This window comes from Miniopterus schreibersii, assembly GCF_964146895.1.
Source record: "Miniopterus schreibersii genome assembly, chromosome: X".
Classification (NCBI taxonomy): Eukaryota; Metazoa; Chordata; class Mammalia; order Chiroptera; family Miniopteridae; genus Miniopterus; species Miniopterus schreibersii.
This window is the reverse complement of record NC_138104.1, coordinates 24,182,259-24,199,473: the sequence shown is the minus strand read 5'-3', so window position 1 is coordinate 24,199,473 and position 17,215 is coordinate 24,182,259. Positions and strand designations below refer to the sequence as shown.

General features: G+C 33.4%; 1 protein-coding gene across 2 annotated transcripts in view; it reads left to right on the top strand.

The window, feature by feature from the left end:
- The window catches only part of COL4A5 (collagen type IV alpha 5 chain), a 214,427-nt gene that overhangs the window by 107,339 nt on the left and 89,873 nt on the right, over positions 1-17,215 (top strand). For both annotated transcript variants that reach the window (XM_081125613.1, XM_081125614.1), the window contains exons 5-16: positions 2,136-2,180; positions 3,206-3,268; positions 4,921-4,974; positions 6,089-6,115; positions 8,308-8,388; positions 10,664-10,726; positions 12,986-13,021; positions 13,110-13,151; positions 13,309-13,401; positions 14,646-14,699; positions 14,796-14,852; positions 15,114-15,158. In XM_081125613.1, the coding sequence (XP_080981739.1) occupies positions 2,136-2,180; positions 3,206-3,268; positions 4,921-4,974; positions 6,089-6,115; positions 8,308-8,388; positions 10,664-10,726; positions 12,986-13,021; positions 13,110-13,151; positions 13,309-13,401; positions 14,646-14,699; positions 14,796-14,852; positions 15,114-15,158 (660 nt within the window). The remainder of the gene's footprint in view (positions 1-2,135; positions 2,181-3,205; positions 3,269-4,920; positions 4,975-6,088; positions 6,116-8,307; positions 8,389-10,663; positions 10,727-12,985; positions 13,022-13,109; positions 13,152-13,308; positions 13,402-14,645; positions 14,700-14,795; positions 14,853-15,113; positions 15,159-17,215) is intronic.

Below are 17,215 nucleotides of genomic sequence, written 5' to 3'. Positions count from 1 at the left end.
AACACTTTATAGGTTGTGCTGTGTACTTACTACTCGATTACTTCTTATGGCCCAAATATCTGTCTAACCCTCTTTTTTTGATGCTAGGTTTATTAGTGGTCTCAGGATTATGAGCCTGATTCTGCCAACAAAAATTTCCCCATCGACTTTCACTTAGTGGTTTAGTATCCATTGATGATCATTGCCTAGATCTATTTTGTGTTGTTGTTCAGAGTTGCAAAATGATGATTGTAAAAATTCTATTAATCCTTCAGTTATTAGCTAGAATTCTAATTCATCAGCTGGAATTCTAATAGGGTAATGGGTTGGTATACCAGCAACTTCAAGTGATAATCAAGGTTTTTTTGAATTTGTTATCCTTATAAATACATGAAATTTATTAGTTTCAAACGATTGTACTCATTATTCTTTGTGAAACCCAAATTATCCCATCTTTGATCTGATCTGTGGATGCCCCTTCAAGTTGGTTCCTGTCCTGTGTCCTTTGGACAAAGCTCTATTGATCTTTGATAAATCCCTTGCTTTCTGATACAAGACCCTTCAGGCTTATTTTGTACATTTTCTCTCCAGATCTGTAATTGGCCATGTCTCTGATTCCAGGTTCTTTTAGTGAAAAATGTGATTTAGATACTACAATCTGAATGTTAGGGGTTTTCATTGCTACTGGTTTTGTCATTGTGTTGATGTCTTTTCAGTGGATAGAGTTAGGAAATATGCATTTTTAAGAGAAAAATATCATGCATTCATATTCTTCCAACTGAAATTTAAAATAAAAGTTTTTTGTATAATTATTCTCTCTCCCTGCATGTTCTCTTTCCCTAAGGTGAATATCTTGATTCTACATGACATTACATCTTCCGACATACCTATGTTAGTTTCAAAATAGTAATTTGCAAGTTAACAAAATAACAATTTCAAATTTAATGGTGAGAGTAGAATTCTTAAATGCCATTATCTTTTCTTTTCTTTTTTCCCCTTTGCACTAATTTCACAAAGTAATTATAGTCAAAATATCATGTTTCAAAAGTACTTGAAGGAATTCTTTTCTCTATATTGTTATGCCAGCAACCTGATATACATTGGTTCCAGTTTGTTTGCAATTTTTAATTATATCCTTTTACCTCTTTTTCATTTTTAAGTTATTTAAAACATTTACATTGTTCTATAACATAAGGTATAGTCAGAGATGTTCTTCATCCATCCTTGCCACCCCCAGATTCTGTTTCTTCCTTCCCCCTAGAAATAATCATTTTTATTATTATTTGTTTATCTTTTCATTGTTTAGAATCACTACCCTTCTTATACAATGGTAGCATTTTATCCTGGAGACCAACACATATTTCAATGTACAGAAATCTTCCTCATTCTTTTTAACAGCTGCATGGTTTTACATTATGTAGATTTACCATAATTTATTTAGGCATGTCCCTATTGTTTCTAATCTTTAGCTATAACTATGGTTACATGGTGGTTTCTAAACTTATGCTGTAATAATGCTGCAATAAATAACCTTGAATTTCATGTTTTGTTTCATAATTTCTAGTGTACCTTTGGAGTAAATCCTTAGAAATGAGTTACTTCAAAGGGTAAATACATGTGTAATTTTGCTAGATACTTCTAAATTTCTCTCCATGGGATTTGAATCCCATTAGCAGTGTATGAGATTACCTTTTCCCCATACCCTCACTTATAGAGAATATTGTCAAATTTGTATTTTTGCTAATCTTGACAGGGAAATTGAAGAATTTTGGGGGTGATCTCATTGATGATCTCTGGGATAGATATATTTGCCACTTACCCATCCCCTGCTGAATTCAATATTCATCACAAATCTGGGAGAACTACTTTATGTTTTAGAAAAGCTTTTTCAGCCAATAACTTGCCTGTTCTTACTAAGTACAATGAAGAGAGTGCTCCCTCTAATAGGAGTTTCTTCTATAGTTTTCTATAGAGACTTTTAACATGCATAGGATTTTTTTTCTATGATGTTTAAAAGAACAGTGAGTGGTAATAATCAATGAGACACATTTTACCTATTGCATTTCTAAATGAAATTTTCTTAATTCTCTTAGGTAGGATATTATTTTACTTTTGCCAATTGTTATTTGGTTCAAGGAATTTATTTCTTCTTATAGGGTCCTCCTGGACTTCCTGGATTTCCAGGGACACCAGGTCTTCCAGTAAGTAGGATTTGGATTCTTATTTTTAATATATCTTTATTGATTTCAGAGAGAGGAAAGGAGAGGGAGAGAGAGAGACAGAAACATCAATGATGAGAGAGTCATTGATCGAGCCCACAACCCGGGCATGTGCCCTGACGGAGAATTGAACCCCGATCACCTGGATCCTAAGTCGATGCTCAACTGCTGAGCCACGCCCAACCGGGCAAGGATTATTATTTTTAAATCCCTTAAAAAGAATTCTAAGATTTCCTTATTTTTATGGCTGAGTAGCATTCCAATGTGTAAATGTATCACAGTTTTTTTAATCTACTCATCTGCTGATGAACACTTGGGCTGCTTCCAAATCTTGCTTATTGGAAATAGCACTGCAATGAATATAGGGGTGTGTATGTTCTTTGGAATCAGTGTTTTGGTATTCTTAGGATATATTCCTAGAAATGGAATTGCTGGGCCATAAAGCAGTTCTACTTTTAATTTTTTGAGGAATCTCTGTATTATTTTCCACAGTGACTGCACCAATCTGCATTCCCACCAACAGTGCATGATATTTCCCTTTTCTCCACATCCTCACCAATTAAGCCAAAGAGACAAATACCATATGATTTCACTCATATGTGGAATCTAATGAACAAAACAAGTCAAACAAACAAAATAGAAACAGATTCATAGGTAGAGAACAGACTGGCAGCTGTCAAAGGGGAGGGTATTGGGGGACTGCGTGAAAAAGGTGAAGGGATTAAGAAAAAAATCTCCAAAAACTCATAGACAGAGACAGCAGTATGGTGATTACCAGAGGGAAGGGGGAGGTGGGGGAGGTAGAAGAGGGTAAAGGGGGATAAATGGTGATGGAAGAAGACTGGATTTTGGGTGGTGAACATACAATACAATATACCAGTGATGTATTATAGAATTATACACCTGGAACCTTTATAATTTTGTTAACCAATGTAACCTTAATAAATCCAATACAATTTTAAAGTGATCTAAAAAATATTATATACGTATTATATCTCTTTTCAAAGGGAATGCCAGGCCATGATGGAGCCCCAGGACCTCAAGGTATCCCTGGATGCAATGGAACGAAGGTGAGATTGTAACTTAAGTTTAGGGAATATGCTTGATATTAATAGATTTAGAAATCTAAATAAATCAATATGAAGAATGTTTAAGAAGAGATATAGTAGCTTCATGTCTGGGACATACACAGCAGTGTGTTCTGAGTTAACATTTTCAATATTTTGCAACATCAGTAATGGTTTAAGCATCTGTAAGTAGCTGGTATATTGCATTGGGGTGAAGATTACTTACCAAATCCTTTCTGACTTTAGCGTGAACTAGGATGAGAGTTAAAAAGGAACTAGGATATATATGTTTTCAGTATTATATCAGTTGTTAAAAGTAATACTTATGAATGAATGTCATTCATTAGCTTTTCTTTTTTAAAAACTAGATACAATTTAAGTCTTCAAATAGTTCATATTTTAAATTTGTTTTTGCCTTGCTTAATAACTTCCTTAAGAAAAATCATAAAAATCTATATGTAATAGAGAACATCAATTTTTACTATAAACTATTAGTATGAAACTCTTTTCTGTTAGTGAAAGTGATGAATTTAACAATTTAAAAAGAAAACATCACATATGACAAACATTTTTTTCCCTGACCCACTTTTCTTGGTTTTAGTCATGCCTTGAGCAACGAACAGATCACTGGCCAAAGTTTTTAATTTGAAGACAAAACATTATCTATAATGAGTATACTATGCTATATGATTAAAGGGATAGTTTTATTTCATTTTGTAAAGCAGCACCTTAGCAGATTTCATAATTAGTTTGTGTTTGAGGCCTCTAATTATATGAGCAACAAATTTTTGCAAATGGATTTGTTATGCATATTTTCAGATAAAATGATTTCTTATATTTCTTACTGTGTAACTAATAGAATGAACCCCAGGCATGGAACCAGAATATATCTGTTCTTTTGTTTTCTGTCTTCTAAACTTAATGTTCAGGCCACTTCCTTTCTTTCTGGGCCTACTTTTCCCTGTGCATACAGATGTAATAATTTTACTCTTTTAAGCCTCTGATAAGAATGTTTCTAGAATTACTGTGGAATATAGGTATTTAGAAAGGGGGTGGATTGGGCTTCTTCTACAGCAATTTTAGTTTTTGTTTTCTAAACCAAATGTCCATAGTACTATTTTACAACAGTGAGTTAGAAAAAATGGGTGCTTAGAAAACATGATTGCTAGAACTATTGCTATCATTGTCCTCTTGGCAATATTAATGGCATTCTTACTTACCATCTTTTCCTCTTAGCAAAAACAATTTAAAATAGTTTGCAATAAAAGGAAAATGCAATAAAGCAGTTAAAATAAGAATCTATAGAATACACGGGCAGCAAATTAGGACAAATCATTAACTATTAAATGTGATTATGGCCAGGAATCTGTGGTGTGATTTCTCAAAATGGATTTTTCAGAAGAAAATGACTGAGGTAGAAGATCTTTTTCCTTTATTTTTCATTGGGATTGATGAGTAGGGATAAAAGTATCTTAGAAGTTTGACATGATATGGATAGTTGATATTGAAGTAATTGGAAAGTGAAGGCTAATGAATTTTTGGCAATCTGGCATGTTTCAAAATGGCTTTTACAGAAATCTTTTCAATAAATCAGTTTGTTGGTATAGTTATGCTTTCTTTGTTGTTACTCCATGCTCTTTCTTTTTAACTCCTAGGGAGAACGTGGATTTCCAGGCAGTCCCGGTTTTCCTGGTTTACAGGGTCCTCCAGTAAGTTACAAAATTTGGAATTATAATGAACACAGGAATTGACAAAAAAAAGTAGAAGTCTAGAAAGTAAGCTCAGTGCGTTCATGTAAAACAATGTAATAAATTTTAAAGTATTAAACTAGAGAATTTTTTTTTTTTTTTTTAAAGAAGTTTGTAATATAGCTCTGTGCTGGGTAAAAACAAGGATTCTGTTAATACAGGGTGGGACAAAAGTAGGTTTACAGTTGTGAGTACGTGAAACAGAGTTTATTCTTGTTTTATTATTTATTAATTATTATATCCTTTCTTCTTTCTTTCTTTCCCTTTCTTTTCTTTCTTTCTTTCTTTCCCTTTCTTTTCTTTCTTTCTTTCTTTCTCTCTCTCTCTCTCTCTCTCTCCCTCCCTCCCTCCCTCCCTCTTCTTTCTTTCTTTCTTTCTTTCTTTCTTTCTTTCTTTCTTTCTTTCTTTCTTTCTTTCTTTCTTCCTCCCTCCCTCCCTCCCTCCCTCCCTCCCTCCCTCCCTCCCTCCCTCCCTCCCTCCCTCCCTCCCTCCCTCCCTCCCTCCCTCCCTCCCTCCCTCCCTCCCTCCTTTCTTTCTTTCTTTCTTTCTTTCTTTCTTTCTTTCTTTCTTTCTTTCTTTCTTTCTTTCTTTCTTTCTTCTTTCTTTCTTTCTTCTTTCCTCACCTGAAGATATTTTTTCATTGAGTTTTTTAAGATAGAATGGAAGGAAGGGGGAGACACACACAGAGAGAAACACTGATGTGAGAGAGACACATTGATTGGTGGTTGCCTCCTGCATGCGCCCCAATCAGGTCAAGGGACTGAGCCAGCAACTGAAGCACGTGCCCTTGACTAGAATCAAACCTGAAACCCTTCAGTCCACAGGCGGATGCTCCAACCACTGAGCCAAACTAGCCAGGGCTATTGGATTATTTTCCATAGGAGCAACTGTTAACCTACTTTTGCCTACTTTATAATTGTCATCTTTAAGTATCCTAAGATACATTCTACTCAGAATGACTTACAGTAGCCTATTCAATTTGACTATTTGGAAAGCATTGCATCCTTTTGCTTGCTCTGTGCTCATGTATATATATACATATATATATAAGAATATCTTTTCTTTTTAATAATAGGGACCTCCAGGAATTCCAGGTATTAAGGTAAGTATCTCATGCTGGGAAGGAAAACATTTTGAATAAAATATTTGGAAAGTCTGCAAGTTCAATCAGATAATGTCTCTGACTTCTCTCTTAAAATTGATGTTTCTAGTGGTGCAGCTGCACACTTAAAAGCTCTCCTTAAGTAGTCTCCTTTGTTCCTGTGGCTTTAAGTACCTCCTACGTACTGGTACACTTGCAAATATGCATATCAGATTCAAGTATCTTTTCTGATATCTTTAGTTTTCATTACATTTTGATACAGTTGACCCCCTGCTCTCCCTAGAAATGCCTTTCTCCTGTATTCTGTGACACTACCCTTCCCTGATTCTTATTCTGCATCTCTGTGCATTCTGCAGTCTTGCATTCAAGCTCATACTATTCTATCTAGCAGGTATTGGGGCACAATCTGATTCTCTCTTCTCTTACATCCCTAGCAATGTTATTAATGCTCATGTTATTGATTACTATTTAGTTACTGAATATGTACATCTATATCACTAAAACAGACTTTTCTTCTGACCTAGATGCCTCCTTGACATCTCTACTCAAATATTTCCCAGACATTCAAATGAACATGTTCAAAGTTAATACAGACCCCAAAATAAACATGTTCTTCCCCCTGGCTTCTCCATCTCTAAAATTTGCATCACTATATATTATGTATACCATTACATAAGCCCCAAACCTCACAGTTAGTGTTTACATGTTTTACTCCTTCACATACCTCTACCCCCTCATTCTATTATATCACTAAATACTGTGAATTTTGCCTATAAAATACATCTTAATATATCTTAAATTCACCTGCTTTTCTCCATTTCCACTGCCACTAGACTAACCACAATGTCTCATCTAAAATATTATAATATCCCTTTAACTAGTCTCTCTCTCTCTGTCTCTCTCTCTTCCCCCCTCTTTGCCGTAGCCCCTGACCTTCAGAACAGATTTAATCTCCATAAAACAGCCAAGAATGGTCTTTTGAAAATGTAAATCAATAATTTTTATCTTCCTACTTACAAACCTTCAAGATTTTCCCACTATATCTAACAGAGTCCACCTAACATTTTTTTCCATGACCTGTAAGATCAGCATGTTCTGGACCCTGCCTACATTTTCAGCTTTATCTTTAAACCACTTTTTCCTTAGGTCACTGATCACACCACTCTTCATTAAGTTATTTGAATGTTCCAAACTCTTCTCTTTTAGGGTCCTTTGTACATGCTATTTACACTACCTAACACTCGTCCTCCATCTTCACCGGGGTGTCTCCTTATTATTATTTTTAAATATATCTTTATTGATTTCAGAGAGAGGAAAGGAGATGGAGAGAGAGTATAGAAACATCAATGATGAGAGTCATTGATTGGCTGCAGCCCACAACCCGGGAATGTGCCCTGACCAGATTGCCTGGATCCTAGGTCAATGCTCAACCGCTGAGCCACGCCCAGCCAGGCAGGATGGCTCCTTATTATCCTTTAGCTCTCAGCCTTAATGTTACCTTCACAGATTGCCCTTCTGTGACTACCCACACTAAATTAATTTCCTCCACTATTTATTTTTTAATTGAAAAATATTTCACATATAACATGTATAAACTTAAAGTGCACAACATGTTAATTTGATACATTTATATATAATAATTGTCATTATAACAATAATTAGTACCTTTATCATGTCACATAATTATCATTTCTTGTTTTTCCCAATCCTCACCTGAGAATATATTTACATTGATTTTTAGAGAGAGAAGAAGGGAGGGAGAGAGAGAGATAGATATGAGAGAGAAACATGGATTCGTTGCCTCCCGCACCAGCCCTGACCAGGGATCAAACCTGCAACCAAGGTAGGTGCTCTGACCAGAATCGAACATGCAACCTTTTAGTGTATGGGGTGACACTACAACTAACTGAGCCACCTGGCCAGGGCACTTACCATTTCTTTTTAATCCTCCACTATTTCTTGATCATGTACCATGTTGTTTTTCTTCATTGCCTTTAACAGAACATTTGGTCATCTTATTTGTTTTCATGTTATGGTCTACATTTCCCCAGTGTATTGTCAGCACCATGAGAACAGAGGTCTTGATTATCTTTTCACTACTGCATACTCAGAGCCTAACACAATTCTTGGCTCTTGACAGTTTTCATGTATCATAACTGTTACTTATAACTTTCATTGCTTGTTTCTTTCAGGGAGAACCAGGCACTATAATTATGTCATCACTGCCAGGCCCAAAGGGTAATCTAGGATATCCAGGTCCTCCTGGAGTACAAGTAAGTATCCAGTGATTTTCTTCTTTGCAACATTGATTTAATCAAACTGCAGCATTACTTTTTTTTTTCTTTTTAGCCTTCAGTTATAGGAATTATCATCTGAAGTTTGATAGACATTGCATGCACTTTCTACCTGAAGATAAAAGCAATCTGGACCAGGGAGAATTTTAAAAAGCACTACTTTGTTCTTTTACTTTTCTATCTAATTTCCATGGAAAGGCTTGTTTTGGTGTTTGGCAGCAGAAATAGGCTTCTATATTTTTATTCTTGTGCTATGGGGATCATTTGGATAGCAGGAGTAGTTTTGATGATTGTAAATGGTCTGATTAAAAATAAAAATCAGAGGTCTTTCATTTAAGATATTAGAAGATGTCATTTGTAACACTGTCAGTCATGCATAGTATTTGAACATATTTTAGGCTGAAAGAATACAATTTATGGATCAACTATAATCTTAAGAAAAAAGTTATGTTAGCCTGTGGATAACATACATGCATAGAGACAGCAATAACTGAAGTATTTATAGATTAGGAAGTCAATTTCTTGAGGTTTATATTTTATGAAGATTAATCCCTTTGCCAAAAATAAAAAACCAATACTTTCTAATAGTTGATCACTAAGATAAAATATCAAGGACTTTTTAAAACTACCTTTTCATGTCATACTTATCACCTATCCATATGCTCTTAAGCACTCTCAATCTTACCCTTTATCATTTATAAATTTTTATTATGTAATATTTGAAAATATAGCAGAATGCATACAAAATATATGTATATTGTGAAGCATAACTACCCAATGAACACCTGTGAATCCAATACAACACGTAAGAACTACAGTATTACAAATAATTCTGAATCAACCTGTGGTTTCTGCCTTCTCTCAAGACATAACTATCATCCTGAGTTTTCTATTGCTTCTTAAAAATAGTTTTACTAAATATGCACATATCAATAAACAATAGAATACTTAGTTTTGCTTTTAAAATAACATAACATTTATGTGGTTTTCTACAAAATTTTCTATTTGATATGTTGATTCATATATATGATTGTATGTGGCTCTAGTTTGTTTAGTTTCAATTCTATAAAACATTTCATTGTGTGAATATACAATTTGTTTCTCCAATCTCCTATTGTTGAATATTTCAGTTGTGTCAAGATTTTTTTAAATTAAAAAACAATTCAGCATTTATACCTAGATATAAAATTGCTAGATTTCAAGGCAGCCAAATTTTCAAGTGTTTAAGATGCTAAATTGTGTTCCACAACAATTGCATCATTTTCTTATTTTTTGTTCCAGTTATTCTCACTTCCTTTGTCAATTTTAATCTTATTTCATACATATCAACAATTGAGTCTAAAAATAAAAATAAACAGGCAAGCAGAATAGAAATAGACTCATAGATACAGAGAAAATGTTGATGGTTGGGGTAAAAAGTGAAGGGATCAAGAAGTACAAATTGTCCAGGCCAAGCGTGGCTCAGCGGTTAAGCGTCAACCTAGAATCCAGGCAATTGGGATTCGATCCCCAGTCAGGGCACATGCCCAGGTTGTGGGCTACAGCTGATCAATGACTCTCTCATCATTGATGTTTCTATCTCTCTCTCTCCCTCTCTTTTCCTCTCTCTGAGATCAATAAAGATATATTTAATAAAATAAAATTAAAAAAAAGAAGTACAAATTGGTAGTTACAGAATAATCATGGGGATGTAAAGCACAGCATAGGGAATATAGTCAATAATATTCTAATAACTATGTATAGTGTCAGATTGGTACTAGGTTTATCATGATGATCACTTATTAAGTTAAATAATGTCTAATCATTGGGGTTTACACCCAAAACTAATATAATAATGTATGTCAACTATTATCAAAAAATAAAAAATGATTAAAAAATAAAAATTATAAAAGCCACCTTGAAACTAATAGACTTTCCCTTCCCAATTACAGCATAAAATCCCCACTCAGTGACTATCTTTATCACTTTATTTTCTAAAACTTCTTTATGATTTGTTTCTTTTACATTTGTTATCTACCTCTATAAAACCTAAGTTTTCTAAAACCTGCATCCATCTGACTAGTTGAATTTTTTGTAGTTATTCAATCCATTTATTCTCATACATTTGAAATGCCTGTTATTACATTACAGGATTATAGAATTGTAGACTAGTATTTTGGCAACTACATAAGTTTAAATTTCATCTGTTTAGTTCTTGGTACAACACAAGGGTTTACCTTTTTCTCTCATCCTTTCTTTACTTCCTTTATAACAGGGCCCAGCTGGTCCCACTGGTATACCAGGGCCAATTGGTCCTCCAGGACCACCAGGTTTGATGGTAAGCTTACTTGTGTAATTTTACTTATCCCTCTTTTATTTTGATCTCCTTATCAAATTGTAATGGTATATATATTACTTGAAAGTGTAATGCATTTTCAATGCTCACAATATAGAATATTCTTATTTATGAGAGATTTTACATTGTTATCATGAACAATTTTTGCTAAGTATTAGCTCCATTTTATAGATGGAAAAAATGAGGGTCACTAAATGAAAGATTTAAAATAAAGTATTTTGCTTGTTACCTCTTGATGTGTCAGTGTTAAAGTCGATTCTGGCCATTTCATGGTCTTCTACAGCAGTTCTCTAGTTGATAAAACATGTTTCTTCAAACTGAAGTTTTCTGTTTAAGAGGAACAAAAACAGGTATTCACACAAAAAATCAGCTCCGATTTCTTAAGGGCTTGTAACAAAATAGTAGGACTGGTGAGATTAGTGAATCACTCTATAGTAGAATAAGTATTTGTGTACCCAAGGAAAGAAGCAAAAACTTCTAAACACTGAATGTGCAAACAGGTTCTTAATTTACTACCTCTATGGTCACTCATATTTTTTACTCTAATAAAGTCTAAGTATTTTTACCCCTGAAATACTCAGGTTTAATTCAAGTCATGTTTTGTACTTAGAACTTTGCTGTCACCCTCTTAAAAAGGCAAGAAAATTATAGTTCAATCAAAGTAATTTCTCATGTGCTACTTTATTTCTCATCTACTATATATTTAAGTGACAGTTTTCATTATACTTTTATAGATTGTACATTTTTGCTTGTGACAATTGATCTTCTATTCTTGAATGAAGGAAACAACTTTTGTTAAATATTCGAAGAATCTCTCAGAAAATATTGTCATTCCTGCTTTCCTGAAAAAATTTTTTAAAGAGGATTAATAAACTCCTTTATTTAGTTTGTTTTAGTTGTATACATGCTGTAAAGCATGAGACTCTGGACCATGACACTTTTTCTTAACTCTGTTACAACTTTAGTATACAGTAGGTGTGTTGTTACACCATAAATGTCTCTAAATTTTGTGGCAGCATAACTGATTCATTCTGCACTTCTAAATGTCCTTTCAGTTAACCCTGATTCAGCAGTGAAGCCAAGATTTAGAAATGCTACCAAAGTACAATATGTAAATAAATAGGTCCCTTGATATCAAGAGGTTAAACACTCGGGCAGACAAATGCTTATATAACTTTTAACACTTTGAAATGTTCTCAAATATACAAAATCAGATCACGTAAAAATAAATCTGGACTAAATAATTTAACATGCCATTTATTATTATTTATTTATTTATTTATTTATTTATTTATTTATTTATTTATTTATATTTTTCTCTTACACTTCACTTTTTATTATTCAAAAATCAAATATGTTATTTTTAAATCATCCATCCTCAATTTTGATTTAATGTACCATCATTTTTCCAAGATATGAAGTTTTAGAATATCTTTGGAATACTAATTTCACAGCTCTAGGTTTAACAAAACTGTTGAAATTTTAAATTCCATTCTACATCCCTGAATTCTCAAGACAGTTGCTAATGTAAATTTTGATAGAAAATATTTAGTCACAAAATTGTATTGCTTTTGTATGCACGTAGTTGTAAGATTATTTTGCTTTTGTCAATAAAACTATACCATCTTCCATGAAACTCTAAGCAAATTAAGAACTGTGATGTAAAACAAAAATTACACATGGTAAAACAGGTTCCAGGACATTAGGTTATATTACATCAAAAAAAGATTTTATGGTCTCATATATACTCAACAACTAAGCATACACTTAGGGAAGCAAAAAACCAAAAGCAAAATGAAACAAAAAAATTATGACACAAATTGACTATATCTTGAATTCCACTCAGTCTTTAAGTAGGGACAAGTCCCCTAAACATGTGCTTTTTAGAATTTGAAATTTCACTGCCTTATGTCACCTAAATTAATCTGTAATTCTGTTATGAGAAATTTGATGTTTGTTGACATTAACTTTTGTACTTATTTTTGTCACTGGTGCTTCCTCTCTGCCTCTACCCATCCTTGCATGTTTTCTCCTGCCCACTTGTATCCTGTCATAAGAATTCTCCACATTCATCTAGTTTGTTTACATTATTTAGAATGTGTGTCTGACTAGAAAACAATGAGAGAAAAAAACAGAAAATATTTTGAAGAGCGTTTTCAGTCCTCACTTTTTATGAAACCAAATAATTTTTAAACTTATTAATGTAACACTTGTTTCCTTTTCTATGTCTTCTATTCTTAGGGCCCTCCTGGCCCACCAGGACTTCCAGGACCAAAGGTATTTTCTTTTTCTTCACATCTTTTATTTGGTGTTGATTCTTTTTGCTATTGTCAATGAGATTTTAAACTGAAACCTCTCTCTTCAGGGGAATATGGGCTTAAATTTCCAAGGACCCAAGGGTGAAAAGGTGAGTAAAGAAAAAAGGGGATCATTCAACCCTAAGTTTTCTCCTTTCATAGTCATTTGAAACTTGTCATTTTGCCTCTTGCCACTGACTTCGCTCACATTATATTTTTGTCTGTGTAAATTATAAATATTATATTTTTATTTTATCCTGCAAATAGGGTGAGCAAGGTCTTCAGGGCCCTCCTGGGCCCCCAGGGCAGATCAGTGAACAGAAAAGACCAACTGACTTAGAGTTTCAGAAAGGAGATCAGGTGAGTATGTAGAGTGGAAATCAGTGAGCATCTGCTATGAAAGTGGCATTCCATTAAAATGCATTATAAGCTGGAATATGGTTACATAAAGGTATTTTCAAAATAACCTTTGAATTAAAATTTTAAAGAATTTTATTGATATATAATGTACATATCATACAATTCACCCATTTAAAGTATACGATTACATTTTCTAGTATACTGACAGGGTAGTGAAACCATCACTACTATCTAATTTTAGAACATTCTCATCACCCCCCCCCCCAAATATAATCCTGTACCTATTAGTTGTTACACTCCATTTCATCCCAAATATACCAGCCATAGGCAACCACAAATTTTCTTTTTGTCTCTGTAGATTTGCCTATTTCATATAAATGGAATCATACAATATGTGGTCTTCTGTGCCTAGCTTCTTTTACTTAGTATAATGTTTTCAAGTTCATCCATGTCATAGCATGTATCAGTACTTCATTCCTTTTTATGGCTGAACAATATACTTTTGTGTACATATTCCACATTTTGTTTATCCATTCATCAGTTGGTGGACATTTGGATTGTTTCCATTTTTGTCTATCATGACTAATGCATTCACGTACAAATTAGGTCATGATAAGGTAGATTATTATTATCTTAGATGACTATGTTCTCTACATGTCACTGATATACAAGGAGAAAGATGGTGTTTCTCTATAAACCTTTGTTGTTTTTAGAAATAATTATTTTAAACCTTGCTTCTACTAGAGTAGATAAGGGGATCAAACATATCTGTATAGTATAGTGGCCCACCCTTGAACAGAGCATGTGAATTGTTTCACTTAGATGCTAATACAGAAGTTAAGAATAAATGACAAGTTGCATTGAAACTCTACCATCAATGTGGATTGGGTCATTTAATTCTCTGCCAAAATATATGTCTTATATAGCCCCCAAATCTCCTAGTTTTAGATACTCTTGCTTTTCATAAAATCTTTTATAAGAACAAAAAATCATTAATACTTTCATTTGAAGCTCTATCTTGTTATTTATCTCAAAACTTGGCATGAACATACACTAGAAATTAAATGAAGTGAGCAAAGATGGATCTAGGACCTTTTGCCTAGCAGACTTTGACTTTGAATTAGAAACATCCTATTATCTTTGGTTATACTATGAGTCTATAGTTCAGCTTCATAAAAGCATTTGAAGCTAGCTGTAGTATTAACAGAATTAATAGTGCTTTCCTTTCCACTGCTACTGCATAGGGACTTCCTGGTGACCGAGGGCCTCCTGGACCACCAGGGACTCGTGGTCCTCCAGTAAGTAACCTAAATGTATTTAGCATTATTTAATGTAAATCGGTATTGCTATATTGTATTCCATGAACCAATGTACAACTATTTTTGTGTGTACAGGGTCCTCCAGGTGGTGTGAAAGGTGAGAAAGGTGAGCAAGGAGAGCCTGGCAAAAGAGTAAGTGTTATAATTAGTAATATTCTTTGCAAAACATTTAAAATATATGTGTATGTGATTTTATTCTTTCCTCTTAAATCTTACTTTCATTGCTTCAAAATGTCACAATTGAATAAATAAAATATTTTATTTGTTATAGTATCGAAGTCTAAAAAGTCCACTTAATATAGTCTAACTCAGAAATAAAGGTTGTTATGTTCTTTAACTTCATACTTTCTAAATAACAAATTCCTATTCTTTGCATTTCTTTGAATCCTATAGGGCAAACCGGGCAAAGATGGAGAGAATGGCCAACCAGGGATTCCAGTGAGTAAAGTCCATTCACCCCACCAAAAAAAAAAAAAAAGGCAAGGTTACGAAGCAGGATGACAAAGAGGCTTATATTTGGAAATAGTTTAAGTGAATGAAAATTACTCTTTCTCTTTTGAATATGAATTTGAAATTCTTCTGTTTTTATGTCAGATATTTTGAAACCAAAATATGATTATTTTTCAATTAAATTGATTACAGTAACATTGATTAATAAAATTATATAGGTTTCAAATGTACAATTCTATAATACATCATTTGTATATTGCATTGTTTATATATCACCCAAACTCTAATTTCCCTTTGTCACCATATATTTAACCCCCTTTACCCTTTACTACCTCCCACAATCCTCTTTCCTTTGTTAACCATCATATCGTCTGTGTGTATGAGGTTTTGTTTGTCTTCTTTGTTAATTTATTGCTTTCAGTTTCATATCCCACATATGAGTGAAATCATATGCATCTTCACTTTTTCTGTCTGACTTATTTCACTTACCATGATATTCTCAAGATCCATGTTGTTACAAATGGAAGTATTTCATCTTTTCTTATTCCTGAGTAGTATTCCATTGTAAGTATGTGTATATGTGTACACACACACACACATACACACATATGTGTAAGCCAGATTTTAAAGTCAGATTTATTGAGATATAATGTGTGCACAGTAAAATGAACCATTATTAGAATATAGTTCTGTGTGTATTGACAAATGCATACATTTGTGTAACCAACTCCATAATCAGAAACAATTCCATCACCCTCAAAAGTTCCCTCACACTCTTTTTTTCATAATTGTTCCCTCCAACCCACCCCACCTGAAGCCCCCAGCAAAAATTGATCTGTTCTTTATCCCTATATTGCCTCTTCCACATTGTCATATAAATGGAGCCATACTGTGTATAGCTTTTCCTTGTTTATTTTTCAATTACAGTTTACATTCAATATTATTTTGTATTAGTTTCAAGTGTGCAGCATTGTGGTTAGATAATCATAGTTTACAAAGTAGACTCCCCAATACTTCAATTACCTGCCTGACACCATACATAGTTATTACAATATCATTGACTATATTTGTTATGTCCCCATGACCAGTTTGGAGCTACCAGTTTGTATTTCTGTCTCTTCATCATTTTTACCTAGCCCCTCAACCTCCCTCCCCTCTGACAACCATCTGTCTGTTCTCTGTATCAATGAGTCTGTTTCTGTTTTGTTTGTTCATTTATTTTTCTCTTTAGATTCCACATATAGACCTAGCGGGTATTATGCTAAGTGAAATAAGTCAGACATAAAAATACAAATACCATATGATTTCACTTATATGTATATGGCCTTTTGAATTAGTATTCCCTTACATAGCATAATGCATAGTACTGTATATCAATAGTTCAATCATTTTTATTGCAGAATAGTATTTGTTTGTATGGGTGTAGCAAGATTTATGTATCCATTTACCCACTGAAGGATATTTTGGTTGTTTCTGGTTTGAGCCATTATGAATAAAATTGCTAAAATCATTCACATACAAATTTTTGTGTGAACATAAGTTTTTTCAGTAAAAGTTTTGACAGATAATTCAAATTACTACAAAAAAAGGGGAAATTTTAAAACAGGTGAGTCCAGGAACATTATTCGAAGCAACCTTAGTATTAAGAATATCCACAGTAGATATTAAAAGAAGTTTTCAAGGACAGATATGAAATTTGATGACATTTGGAGAGAATTTCAAAGGAAAAGGATTATTCTTAACAAGACTGGAAGTTGGAAGCAATAAAATCACATAAATTTATTTACAGGTAGTTTTACTAAACAGGTAGTCCTCAACTTATAAACTCCAGATTCATAAATGGCTTAAACATATAAAATGATATAAGAGGAAGCAAATTCAGGGCCTCAGTTCCTGGCTTCTTTTGGAACATTTGGTCTTTGTTTCATGGTTAGGCAGCCATGATATTGAATGATTTGCCTGATTGTTTTCCAGAGCTATCCCCAGGGAAAAGGCAATTCTCTATACTGGGAGAACTCAAATTAGGCCAAAGGTAGTCTTGCTAG